Raw genomic sequence first — 14787 nt, 5'->3', positions numbered from 1 at the left:
ATATAGGGAGAAGAACAATGGGAAAGACGTGATAATTTGTAGAACAGGGGATAATAACATTTAATGATAAAAGAAATGGAGGGAACAGTGTTTGCAGGGGGAAATTTGAATTTGAGAAATGGAGGGAACAGCAATGCTGGTTCCTCTGGGTCTGAATCCACTGCAGCTCAAGGACAAACTTCTGATGATGAGGATGGAAGACAGGATGGGGACCCACGAACACAGGACCCTCCTCCCGATCCCGAAAAATTAAAAAATATGCAAGATTCATGCCCCGAGGTGGTGAAGATCGATACAGAAAATACCAAGGAGGGGCGAATACCTAAACCATGGAATAGTCTCTTCGCTAGACATGTATCTGGTAAACCAACTAGTAAATCTTCTCTCCCCTTTGTGAAGGATATATCAGACAATAGAACAGGTAAACTTGTGATTGAGATTCTTGATTTGGTTATTGACCATAGCATCTCTTTAATGACTCTTTCTCTGGTGGGGAAATTTGTTGGACCCCGACCTAATATCGAGGATGTTAGATCCTTTGTTAAAAGAAAATGGAGAATGAAAGGACAGGTTGAAGTTTCTGCCCTGCCTCGAGGTTTTTTCGTGTTCTCCTTTTCATGCGGGGAAGATCTGGAAGCAGTTCTAAGTGGAGGCCCCTGGATGTTTGGTAAATCATCTCTTTCTGTTAGAAAATGGATCCCTAATATGGAACTAAATGACTCCTTTTTTGAATCTGCTCCGGTGTGGGTTAGGTTGCCTGGGCTACCATTGGAATACTGGGTGGAGGATGTTTTTTCAGGAATTGCTAATTCCTTTGGGGAGCTTATTGCGATAGACCCAATGACTGCAGCTCGCAAGAGATTGGTGTATGCACGCATCTGCGTCAACATATCACAGAATATGGATCTCCCAAGTACTATTGATATAAATTCCAAACTTGGGTTATGAGAACAAGCCATTGAATTTGAATCTCTCCCTTTTGTGTGTTTTTCTTGCAAAAAAGCAAGTCACTGGGCTAAGGCTTGCCCCAGCAACCCTAAAAGACCTATGATTAAAGAAAAAATTATTAATAAACCAGTTTGGAAAGAAAAAAATAACAACAAAGATTGCAACAAGTTAGAAGAAAAAAGTCGAAATCTGGTAAATATACCAGAAAATCAGGAAAATGACTCCAATGACCTTATTAAAGACCCTGCCCTCAAGGGGAATAAGAAGAATGAAACCAAGGAATTCGAGATCAAAATAGGCAATACCTTTGAAGCCCTTCAGTCGCAGGAGAAGGAGAATGAAATCAGTACAAAGACACTTGAGGATGGTGAGATTGAGGATATCACTGACTTTCATCATGAGGAGCTATATGAACCCATATCAGAGAAAGAAGAACCTTGTTTAGGGAAAGAGTTTCAAGAACAGGAAATAGATATGGGAAGGAGTAATAAGTTTGGATCGCCACAAGCAAACTTAAATGCTTTATTCCAGAACATAGAAGTGAATATGACCACTTCATCCCAGAAAAGAGAAAAGCTATGGAGCAACATACAAGATGAATCTAGGGCAGAACAACAAGAAGAATACACAACAGGAAATGGAAAGAAAATTAAGGCCAAGAAGACAGGAGGTCCTAATGGAGTAAAAACCAGAACCAGATCTAAGGCAGATTTTGGGGCCTCAAGATCCCCACCGGGACGCAAAACTATGAAATGGCATAGGGACCAAGAGAGTAAACAAAACATAGCTAATGGAAGGCAGAGAACTATTAAGGAGTCCTGCCCCCAGGCTTCCAAATGAAAGTAATATCACGGAATATCAGAGGCCTAAATGGTCTCAATAAACAGGATATATTAAGGAATCTTATTCGAGATCAAAATCCGGATATTATCCTGGTTCAGGAAACTAAAATGAGTAAAGAGAAAGTGGAGAAACTAAAGTTTTTTAAAAATGGAGGGGTCTGTGGCAGTAGCTCGAATGGAGCCTTTGGAGGGGTTGCAATATTCTGGAATAAAAGAACAACCTCTGGAGATATGATAGATGTGGATGGCAATATTTTATCCCTAAAAGCTAGAAATATTTTTGATGAAAAGGAATTTGTTATCACTAATATCTATGCTCTTAATTCCAAATCTGCTAGAAGTAAATTCTGTAAAAAAGTTCAGCATAAAAGGAAAAAATTCTCTATGCATAGTTGGGTTGTTATGGGAGATTTCAATACTCCTCTACAAGACAGAGAAAAATGTGGAGGTAGTCAAGCTCAACCAGATAGCAGATGTGACCTGATGGATTTTATTAATGACAATGCTCTCATTGACTTGGATCTCAACGGGGCCTCCTATACTTGGTCCAACCGAAGAGATGGTGATGATCTTATCCAGGTAAGACTTGATAGAGCCCTTCTCTCTAATGATTGGATTCTTTCTCATAGTTGTTCCCTTTCTATTATTAATAGAATTGGGTTAGATCATTATCCCATTTCCTTTGTTGCTGAGAACTCTAAGAATAATTAGAGATTCCCTTTTCGTTTCGAAAAGATGTGGATATCCCACCCTAATCTTGAAAATTCCATTGTTGAATGGTGGAATCTTGATGTTAATGGAACGGCCATGTATAAAGTTGCCAAAAAACTTAAATATGTCAAAACCAATATTAAGACTTGGAACAAGGTGGTCTTTGGTGATATTTTTGATTCAAAGAAAAAATTAAAGGAGGAACTGGACCAGATACAAAATTCTATCCAAAAAGAAGGCTACAAAAAGTATTCCAAAGCCATGGAAGATAAGGTCCTTGACAACATCCACAGCATCATTTCTAGGGAAGAAATATATTGGAGATAGAGATCCAGGGCTATATGGCTGAAGGCAGGGGACAGAAACACTAAGTTTTTCCACATGACTTCCCTAAAACATAAGGCAGCAAATAGAATCACAAAACTAACTGTTGAGAACAGCACTCTGCTTAATAAGGATGAAATCAGGGATGAAGCTGTTAGATTCTTCAAGCAGCTTCTATCTAGTAATGAGGACCTTGATCAGACCCATCAACTCTATCTGGTTAATAATATTCCTAAAATCATAAACCCTATTCAGAATAAAACCCTTACTGCCATCCCGTTTGTTGAAGAAATCAAAAAAGCTGTCTTCTCTTTTCAAGGGGATAAAGCTCCGGGCCCTGATGGCTTCCCTATGTTTTTCTTTCAAGAATTTTGGAATATTGTGGGGAAGGATACGGTTAATGCGGTTAAAGAATTTTTTGGATCCAGAAGCATCCTTAAGGAATTGAATTCCACTTTTATAACCTTAATCCCCAAAGTTGCTGGGGCGGATTCTATGGGCAAATTTAGGCCAATTAGCTTATGCAACTCTTTCTATAAAATAATATCCAAAGTCTTGACTACTAGAATTTTGGCGGTGCTTCCCTTCATCAGATCTGAAGAGCAAAAAGGGTTTGTTCCTGGTAGGCAGATTCTGGACTCAATCATTCTTGTTCATGAGAACATTCATTCCCTCAGTGCTGCAAAGAAAGAAGGCTTCTTGATAAAGCTGGATTTGGCAAAAGCTTATGATAGAGTTGAATGGGATGTTCTATTTAAAATCATGGGAGCTTTTGGTTTTGATTATAAGATTATCAAAATAATGAGAGAACTTATCACTACTCCTATGTTCTCTATTTTGGTTAATGGATCTCCAACAAATTTTTTTTAAACTTCTAGAGGGCTAAGACAAGGAGACCCCATATCTCCTATCCTTTTTACCATTTTGGCTGAAAGTATGAGTAGAATGATTCATAAGTTGAAACAAAGAAAAACTATCAAAGGTCTTCAACCTTCCTCTGCCAATGTTTTTTGCACTCATCAACAGTTTGTTGATGACACTATCATCATGGGATATTCTTCAGTCAAGGAGGCTGATGCCTTCAAAACAGCTCTCAATTCCTATGCTTTGGCAACTGGTCAGCAAGTTAATTGGGACAAATCAGCTATGTACTTTATCAATACTCCAGTCATAAGACAACAGAAAATTGCCAATATTATTGGATGCAAAGTGGAATCGCTGCCTTCCACCTTCCTGGGTCTTCCTTTAGGGTTGGCACCCCCAAATTCCTTCTGGAATATGATCATTGATAAAATTAATAAGAGACTGGCAAGATGGAAAGGCTCAATGTTATCTCAGGCTGGGAAAATGCAGCTCCTCCAAGCTACCCTTCAAAATCTCCCTGTTTATGCCCTTAGTCTGTTTGGTATTCTGGCTAAAATTGTTGAAGCTATGGAAAGAATTCAAAAGAGATTCTTATGGTCAGGAGTGGAAGAAAAGAAGAGAATACCTCTGATTGCCTGGGACAAGGTGTGTAGACCAAAGAACAAAGGAGGGTTGGGGATTAAAATTATAAAAACTTTTAACAAAGCTCTTCTTGCCAAGTAGTTATGGAGAGCTTATGACACTAAGAAAGACTAGAACCAAATTTGGTTTGACAAATACATTAAGAATCAGACTATCCAAGGAATCCTTAATTCTGAAGATATCCCGGCTGGATCCTTCATCTGGAATAGTGTTACCAAATCCATAAAAGTTGCAAAAGCTGGAGCTGGATGGGTCCTTGGAAAAGGTGACAGAATAAGGTTTTGGGAAGACCCCTGGATGAAGAATGAAGCCCTATTTGATCAAAACAACAGTCAAATTATTGAAGAATGTAAAAGGAGGTTTGGGCTAATGGTATGTGACTATTGGAAGGAGAATAAGTGGGCTAAACATGAGGACATTCATCCTGGGTTTTCCTCTCTCCAGAAAGAGTTGCTGTCTTTTTCCCCTAACAAAAACTATGATGATGTTTTCCTTTGGAAAAGTGATCCTAAAGGTGAATTCACAGTTGCTTCTGCCTATAAAAACACTTTCTCTCAAACCAGCAATCCCATCTAGAGCAAAGTCTGGAACAGCATCTTGATCCCTAAAGTCAACATTTTCTTTTGGCTTGCTTCTCATAATAGTACCCTTACTCTTGATAATTTAATCCGAAGGGGCTTCAAATTCCCTAATAGATGTGAGCTCTGTCAGAAGGAGGGGGAATCAGTTGATCACCTATTTTTTCATTGTTCCTTCACAAGGGAAATCTGGTGCAAAATGTGGGAAAAATGGAAAATTAACTGGGTCATGAACAAAAGCATTAAGGATATCATATGGCAATGGAATTTTCCTACCAAATGTCAAATCATTAAGAACCTGTGGTCTTTGACCCTCCCCATGATATGCTGGGGCATTTGGAAAGAAAGGAATAACAGGATATTTAGGGAAGATAAGTGTAATACTCAGGTAGTCTTTGAAAACATATGCAGGGCTATAAAGAAGAACATCAACATCCCTCACAAGAATAATCAGCAATGGGCTATTATTGATATGAATGATATGGAAAAAGACATTCTTACTTAATGGAACCTAATAAGGTCTACAGATCAGACAACAAGAAGAAGAGAGATAACATTGTTTGGAGGTTTCCTAATTATGACTGGATAAAGGTTAATTTTGATGGGGCTGCTGAAGGGAACCCTGCAAAGGCTGGTGGAGGTGGAGTTATCAGAAATGCTCAAGGAATTTGTATTGCTGATTTTGCTTCCCCTTTTGGAACCCAAAATAACCATGTGGCTGAAGCTATGGCCATGCTAAAGAGCCTCCAGTTAGCTCAGGAATTCAAATTTAAAAGAATCTGGCTCGAAGGGGACTCTTTAAATATTATACAAGCCCTTAAAGGTATTAGTTCAGTTTCTTGGAATATTGCCAATATTATTAAAAATGCTAAAGCTATCCTAAATAACTATGTTAGCATTATTATAACCCACACATTTAGAGAGGGCAACAAGGTAGTGGATATCCTTGCCAATGAAGGGGTTAAATTGGAGAAGTGCGTCAAATATATAGGGGAAAATCACATCAAGTTGGAAATTAAGGAACAATTATACTTTGATCGCCTTAATGGATCAAGCTAATATCATGATTGAATTCTGGGGAACGAGTACCAATGACAGATTTTGGGGGCGGATGAACTGCCAAATGATGAGTGTTTCTCGGCATCATAACCAAGATCATATGTGTGCGAAAGGTAATTGTAATAATAGCCGGGTTCATATGAACATGAGTAGCAATCTCAAAATTGTGAAAGACTCTTTACAAGGGGAAACCAGAAATTCAGAGCTTTACCCGCGGGCTGAGATTTGTAAGAGAGGATATTGTTAGTTGGAAAGCAGAATGGGAGGCAACCTTAACAGAAACGAACCTTCAGACTGTGAGCACTGGAAGAGCGAAAGAAAGGTGTGGAGAAGGCTCCACAGACACGGTTTCACTGATTATATGGAGAAGCTCCATGGTAGTAGAAACTCTGTGTCTCACGGGTTCGCTAAAAGCTGGAGCAATAACAGGGCTACCCTGTTTGGGGAAATCTGGCAAATCGATGAAAATTTGATCTCGGAGGTCACGGGACTCAAGATGGAGGGGACAAAATTCTATAGGGATAGAAAGTATGCCGCTGAGGCCTTCAAGAATTTCCCAAAGACGGAGGACGAGAAGGGCAAGCTGGGGAAGAAGGACAACATATCATACTACACCCCCCAACAGGTAAAACCTTTATGGCAAAAAGTTCTTAGGGCTTTAATGGAATATTTAACTGTGGATGGCAGGTTTACGAAAATTTACAACTATCATTTCGCCATCCTGAACCACTTCCACCATGGGGCTAAAATTTCATTGCCCTTCTATTTAGCCTCTTCTCTAAACGAGAGCCTGGCCGACCATGTTAAAAAGCCCAGCTCCTACCCTCTAGCGCACCAGGGACTCATTCTGCCGATTTATGAATATATTAAGGATAAGACTAGGGCTACCAAGGATGACCCTTTAATCATCAATGCTCAGATTTTTGAGAAATGCACAGACTCTGATTCGACTGGGGAGCCCAGCACCCCTACCCATAAAAAAAGGAAGGTTGAAATCGTGCAGGAAGAAAAGGATGTGCTTGCTGATGAAGAAGAGGGAAAGAATAAGGAAACTATTTCTGAAATGGAGATTAACAAGGAGGAGAATTATGGGGAAGGAGAGGAAGGGGGCAATTCTGAGAATCGTCAACCCAACCCTGAAGGCTCGAAAATTGAGAAAGAGGCTTTGAAACCTAAGGAAGGTGAAAACCCTAATGTGGAGGAGATGGAACAGAGCAAGGATTTTGCGGATACCATTCTGGATACCGCTTGCAATTGCACCCTTGAATTCTTCAATTTTCAGAAGTAGGTGTTTGAAAACATTACCAGCATGCAGGGTAAACAAAGGGAGCTGGAAGTTAGGATCAACAAGCTGATCAACATGTCTGACTCTGGGAAATAGCACGAGGAGACGGAGAATAGTGAAGCGGAGGAGGAAATGGAAATGGAAGAACGACTGGAGAAAGATTTGATAAAAGGTGACCTGAAACATTTGGAGGACGTCATTAAACTAATGAAGGAACAGGTGGAGGAGGATAAGGACAATGTCAATGCCCGGATGGCCCGAAACGAGAAAGCCTTGAAAAGCCTTATGAACCACAGCCTCCAGGTTCTTAAAGTCTCCTCCCAGAATATGAATGCATTGATGAATCATCTAGAAAAGAAAAACCAGGAGAAGAACCTGGTAGTTATTGAAGATGCTCCTACTTCCAGCCTAAGCCACCAGACCCCTAGGCGCAGAACCAGGCAGACTACGGCGGAGAAGGAAATGAAGATGAAAGAAAGTCAGATTGCTCAGGAAAATACCGACTTGAGGGAAGCGGCCAAGGCAATGATGCTCTTGGTGCAGAATGCAGAAGAAACCATGAAGAATTTCAAATTTTATTTTTATGCCAGTCTTGGGGCCAATTTCTTGCTGGCCTCTTGCTGTCCTTTTCTCTGTTGCTGGTTTTTTTGTTGGTCTTTTGCAATCGTTGTGTTTTGTTTCTTTCCTGAATATCTTTCGTTTGTAATTGGGTTTCGGGTCCCTTAAAACCTGTTTTTAATTAATCAAAAACAATGGGAAAGACGTGTTCCCTACATCAACATAAAGGGGGGAAAAATGAAGGAAAGAACAAAACAAGAATGCCAGATGCACTTAGCATAAATTGAAACCCCAAAAAGATGAAAGAAAAATGTGCCCGAATGCAAGTAAGCAGCTCCGCTTGAAGGAAGTAGAATGAAATTTCAATACTCCACTCAAAGGCACAAATAGGCAAGCTAAGAAGAAAACTTCTATTGCAAAACAACAACGCATTTAAGAGACTCCCCTTAATATCACAGGATAATGGAGATGCAAGAAGAGGGGAATCGGGTCCTAAAAGCCCGATGCAAATGCGAAATATGTTTCTCTTGGCCTTTGAGAGACACTTGTAATCGAGTCCCAAACACCTGATTACAAGTAAAAGTGATTGCAAATTTTATAAAAGGGAAAGAACTAACTTGTAATCGGGTCACAAATACCCAACTACAAGTATGTTTGACTTAAAAAACAATGGACTAACTTGTAATCGGGTCTTAGAGACCCGATTACAAGTGAAGTGCTTTTACTTGTAATTGCATTCAAAAGCTCCTACAACTTGCAATCACCTACTTAAAACCCAAATTTGCACAAAAATGAAGGAGAAAAGTGACAAAAACCAACCAAACTTAGGCAAAGATGACAAAAACACTCACGCATGATTGGACGCAAACAAAAACAAATTTGTTTTGCCCCATAAAACAATTAAAACATTTAAAGGGTAACTTACCTTTGTATTTGCTTCATCTTTTCTTGAGCTTTCTCACAAAGTGGGCTTTGTTTGCGTCAAAGTTGTTGCTAGAGCTATTGCTTGATTCAGGCTCTTTATTCTTCATCTTCTTTGAAGCTTTAAAGGCTGCTTCTCGCTTTGATGGCTTTTCATATTCTGTCCTAATTTCATATGTTATGAGGAACTCATGCAACTCATCCGTTGTTAATTTACCTAGATCCTTCATTTTGCCAACAGCAAAAAATTTGGCATCGAATCTCAATGGGAGAGACCTATGTTCCTTTTGCACGGTCACAAAATCTTCAATCTTTTCACTAAGTCCTCGAATGTTGCTGATGATTTTGTTCACTCAAAGGAGATAGGATGCAGTATTCTCTTCATCTTTCATTTTCAAGCTTTCTAATTGTCTTCTATGGGTTTGGAGCTTGGCCTTCTTAACTTTGTCATCGCCTTCATAAATGTTTTTAAGTTTATCCCAAATTTCTTTTGCCAAATCACAATGCATTACTTGACAAGCTCCAATTCGGATATACCACACAAAATAGCATTCATAGCCTTTGCATTGTTTTCACTCACCTTCTTTCTAGTAGGATCTATCAATGGATTTGATGGAGCTACATAATTATTCGCCACTAATTACCAAAATGTCAAAGCTAAGAGCCATTAGATAAGTCCACATCCTTATGCTCCAGAGTGCGTAGTATTTCCATCAAACAATGGGGCTCAATTTGAAGAAAATCCTTCTTGACATGCCATGTGTGCTTTCAAGATCTACCTTCTAGAGGTTAGACTATTCTTGAAGAAATCCGCTCTGATGCCAATTGATGAGCACACACACTTATATTGAGAAGGGGATGTGAATTAGTATAAGATAAACTTTTACTTATTTTAAAATCCAATAACCATGAAAAAGAAATAACACAACAAGATTTACCAACTAAGAGACAAGATTTTGTGGAAGCCCTTTCGGGAGAAAACCATAGAGAAGCGATTGCTAAGATCTACCATTCAAATCTAGCAAACAATAAATTTCTCTTTACAAATCTTCATAAGCACCAATCTACTAGAGTTACCAATCCCCACTACTAAGCACCAACTTAGCAAGAGACAACAATCTCTTCTATAGAGGGGCACCAGCTTCCAAAACTTCGCCTTCTAGAATATAGCTTCTTCAATGAGTGACCTTCGTGAAATCTGCTTCAAATCTACTCCATAATTCTGATGAAAACTTCTTCAAATCTGATTACAATGTTCTTCAAATCTGCTAGTACATGGAAGGATATTGCATTAATTTCTTGCTTTTCACATCTCCCTCTCACCTTGTTTTATACCTCACCAATATACCCCTTCTCCCAAAAGAGGTGACTCCTCCAAAGTGGGTGATCCATAGAGGGGTCGGCCCAATTAAGGCAATAAATTTACTTTTGATTCCCCCAAGAGGGGTGATTACACAAGCATGGTCGGCCAGCCCAAAAGGGCCCTCAAAAATAATAATTTTATTTTTAACTTCATAGGATGTGAGTGCTAAAATCCATGAGGGGCGATCAGCAATATGGGCACCAAAAAATAGCATCAAGCAGCCATGAAGGTCAGCCAAGGTTGCACATAAATTATCTTATAATCAAGGCAAAATATTGACTGTAATGATACTTCTTTGACAGTAGCAATATGATGGCAGCAACCATTTTCTCTCTTTAACATCAATGACAACAATGTTTCCAACAATAAATAAATTCTTTGAGTACATTAAAAATAGAAGGATGGAAGGCAGACTCGTATTGTGGAAATCATCATTTGGAGGATTGAAATCAAGTCTTTATATTTTGTGTAGTGAATGAATGTATGTAAGTCAATGTAAAGCTTATGCTGCAAATGCTTATAAGGTGATCATTCATCTTGTGTTTGTAATTCCATCAAGTAAATTGAGCTGGGTAACTAAGTCAAACTGTGTTGATGCCTGTTGTCTAATTAAGTGATTGCTTTGCATATTGTTATGTCTAGAATTTTGTGATGTTAATTAATATAATGAATAATCATTTCCTATATTGATGCTAATGTATTCGTCTCTGATTTGTCCAATAGATTGTCTCCGTTGTCATTTAATCAAGCCTTTGTTTGTAGCTAAATACAAGTCTCTGCTTTAACTGGTATAAGGTTGTATTTGTATGTGATTAATTTGTTGGTCCTCCTTAAATCTAAAAATCTCACTATCTTTGTGACTATAAAAATTCTGATGTTGCAGTTAAAGCTAAAACTTGGTCAAAGTAAATATTTAAATTCGATGCAAAATCTCACGTGGTAATTTGTATAGCGTGCATACATGTAAATTCTAGTAGTTTTAGATTTAGTTATTACTTATTGGGCTTCCCCTCATAATTTGAACAGTTTTACCATGTGCACTATTCCATTTTGTGTTGTCACAAAAGTGACAAATTAAAAGCTAACACGGAAGGAGGATCATGTTGTGTAAAAAATACAGAAAGGGTGACTGGATAAAATAAAAATTATTTTTATTTAATCATGCCCCTCATGGTTGTTATCAAGAGTCCGATGAGTTTTTATATACTCTATGTGAGACTAGTGCAATTGAAGTTCTATGAAAACGTGCCTTTCATAAATGACACATATTTTAAATGCATCTAGTTATTCTTTGTCAAGGTTATTTATAATTATGGTGTGTAATGTTAAATTACCTCTCAATTACATTTTATTTCAGCAAAACCAAAGCAATGAAAGTCTCCCTTTTCTTTTCATATAAACCTTTAAACTCACATTATGCATATCTTGGTTTGAACTGAAAGATTTCATAATTTTGATGTTGCAGGCATCTATTCTTAGACGGTCCAATAGTGCAAATGAAGGGAATGTTAACATTTTTGCAGCTCGTTTTGATGTAAAAAAGTACGGAGATGATGCTTGACAAGCTTTTAACAAAAGGATATGTTGGCAAGTATGCTTGTTTTTCCATTTATTTAGTTAATGTATTTTACAAAATTTCAAGTTATTTTTCCATCTTTGCAAAAGCATTTTCTTAGGCATAGTGATATATCTCATAGATATATGCCACACAAGCTGCTTTTAGGCTTTTATCATGTAGGAAGTTGTGCCTTGCTATAGTATAATATCCTTTTTCTAAGACACTTTTCCATAAGTAACTTTTATTCTAAAATAAATTGTATAATCTAATATAGAGTGAAATCTATTTTCCTTTTGGAAATATAAATTCTTCTCTCAATTAAAGATAGCATGTCATTATTGAATATGCCTCCATGATGATAAATATTTTTGCAGGTGCATGCCAACGAGATTCTTTAGAACCTTAAATGAGTAATCCTTGAAAGGAACTTTATAATCTTCTAGGTTGTCAAAATTTGTTTGCTGGAATGGTCTTTTGTAATGACTGTGTGAAGAAGTAACATTACAATTGTGAGTGGATAGAGGATAATTTATTTGCTGACCCAGGGCTGAGATTCTTGCTCATGGTCATTTTAGAGCTGATCGTTCTTTTGATATGTGAGACCATACAGTGATAAAATGCTAGAGGGAGAAAGTGAAGTAGTTTCTCATCATTAGACTTTAAGATACTGTTTTATTTAAGAAAATATTGAGTTGGTGACAAAGATATTTTAATCACATTTCCAAATGTTATCATCTTGATAATGGAGGTAGGAAATCAAAATATATTTTTGTAAATTTCTTAATTCAGCATTGATGTCACAATTTTAGAGAATCTACATCGAGGTTTAACTCAAATATGTATTCATTGCTTAATGCTTTGTTAGTGAAGCTTGCATTTTCTTCTCATTAATAGATTTCATATTTGTAGTGAGAATATTTTGAGTTTGAATAGTAGGCTTGCAATCATTTTCAAAAGTATCTTTTGATCTTAGTTGGATTGAGGAACCATATGCAAATGCCCTTGTGGTTGATAAATACATGTGCATTGTTGACTTTTTTCTTAAAAATAGATGTATAATTTGGATGTTGTATTTGACAATGCATGATTGTTATTTCGAGTCAAAATCTGTTTCATCTTCAATTCCAACCTCTTGAATGAATCTCCTTTTGACTCCCCTCCTCACCAACCCTTCTCTTGACTAGCTATAGACTGATTGGTGCTCAAGTGTAATGTCACCCCTTAGGATGCCTTGGCTTCCTTGACCCCCTCACTTTCCCCTATTCATCCTTCTTTAAATTTCAAACTGTCCTTATTAAATGATTCAACCCAACATATTAAGAGAGAACTCCCAAAAATTCTTCAATATCGTTCTTAGAGATCTCTTTCTAGGCCAAATTCTCCCAGCCCCCTGCCCAAAGAAAAATGAGAATGAGTGCTATTTTAAAAATGATGAACCACCCAAAATATTCTCCATTGTTGAGGAAATAGGGAACATGCTATGAATGGTAAAACATAGGTTGTTGATCTGCAATTTAATGGGACCACAAATTCCCTGGACTTCGGCGAAAAGCAAGTGGAATCTCACTTACTTTGTTGACATTCTAATGGTTTGAATTCATGAATAAATGAGGTCTATTTATTTAACACTAGGTTGCAACCTTCAAGCACATTGCAAAATTTTTAGCACTGTCCCAATTTGGTGTTACCTACCCTTTTTCCTAATTGTAAATTGAAATGAATCTTGCATGCTAAAAATGGGATTGGGTACATGGGAATACATTATAGCTTACATTTCGTGAAAATCTTGAGAATTATTGGCTACTTGCATATATGCGTTTATATTCTTCTAGACAAGCCTTCTCTAGATCAAGTTATGCTTGATATAGGTGGTATTTTGATTCATAATCAAGATGGATATTCTATTGCAGGATTCATTATCTCCTTGGACGTTGTTCCCAAGCTCCATGCTATTACAATTACACTCAAATTGATTCACTCGATGCTTTATACAACTCTTGGGCTGCTATCCACACCATACATTTCATTATGAAATTATACGTGTCATATCATGTTTCCAATCCCATGAAAGGAATTAATTTTAATAAACATTGTTATATGTTTGGGAGAAGGTGATTGTAGAAATTAGTTATCCGATCAATTGGATTCCATTTATAACTTGTATAAATGTGCAAACAATTCAATGAATATCAACAAGAAATTTTTGTGCTCTTCAAATTTGTGTGTTGATGATCTGCAGATAATCCCTGATAAACTTGTAGTCTAGATACATTCAATTGGTATAAGAGCACTAGGAAGAAGGGGAATTTAAAAAAAAATTGTTGAACACAATGCTGTGTTGGTTGAACATGAGAAGAAGCATGGTCGATGCAGAAAGGGAGAACAAGCTGCTGTAGTTTTTGGGCAGTCAGGAATGCCACTGTTTTTTTTGCTGTTTTCTTAAGAAGTTTTGGTCGCTTTTGCTTTAAAATTTGTGAAAGACTTGACAGAGGACATTGGAGTTTTTTTGTTGGTTCCTATTTGACTATTACAAACACAGTAAGAAGGTTTTCCTATTTTATTATTGTTTGTTGTAAGGTTGTAGGCAGATAAGTTTATTTTATATTTGGCAGAAGAATTTATGTGCTGAAATTTGTGTTGCACAAGAAAGGAATTCTGGTTATTAGTTAAGAAATCTGTGGTAATTTGCTGGCTCCATGGAAGAACTGATAAGGTTTTGAAAAAGAAAATATTTATGGTGGTAAGGTATATATGTGCTGTTATTTTTCTGCAAAAGTTGCTAAACTGTATTTTTCAAATAGCAGCAATATACATATAAGAACAAATAATGCACAAGTTTGGATGGTGATAGTTCATATTTAGAAAGTGAATTTGCAAAAGGAAAGTGTGTTCAGAAGAGTTTGTCAGTATTTGTAATGGAGGATTTATTATTTGCGTGCAAAAGTATTGTTTAGAGTGCGATGGCAAATCTTGTGAGTACATCAAGACTATTGATTCCTATTTTTGAAGAATTTTGTTAGGAGTTTGTGAGTATTTGTAATGGAGGATTTATTATTTGCCTGCAAAAGTATTGTCTAGAGTGTGATGGCAAATCTTGTGAGTACATCAGGACTATTGATCATAGAAACAAGACT

At 37.3% G+C, this 14787-nt stretch overlaps 1 protein-coding gene across 6 annotated transcripts in view; it reads left to right on the top strand.

Annotated features, from left to right (window-relative positions):
* The window catches only part of LOC131030723 (putative threonine aspartase), a 328757-nt gene extending 314541 nt beyond the window's left edge, over nucleotides 1–14216 (top strand). For 3 of the 6 annotated variants that reach the window (XM_057961650.2, XM_057961657.2, XM_057961620.2), the window contains exons 11-12: nucleotides 11561–11686; nucleotides 13564–14216. In XM_057961650.2, coding sequence (XP_057817633.2) covers nucleotides 11561–11656 — 96 coding nt within the window. In that variant the 3' untranslated portion in view covers nucleotides 11657–11686; nucleotides 13564–14216. Of the gene's footprint in view, nucleotides 1–11560; nucleotides 11687–12027; nucleotides 12541–13563 lie in introns of those variants that run through there. The other 3 variants (XM_057961643.2, XM_057961635.2, XM_057961627.2) reach the window with 3 other exon arrangements.
* The last annotated feature ends 571 nt before the right edge of the window (nucleotides 14217–14787 follow it).

Source organism: Cryptomeria japonica, chromosome 4 (genome assembly GCF_030272615.1).
Source record: "Cryptomeria japonica chromosome 4, Sugi_1.0, whole genome shotgun sequence".
NCBI lineage: Eukaryota > Viridiplantae > Streptophyta > Pinopsida > Cupressales > Cupressaceae > Cryptomeria > Cryptomeria japonica.
Note: the sequence above shows the minus strand (reverse complement) of the source record. Positions and strands in the feature narration are given on the sequence as shown.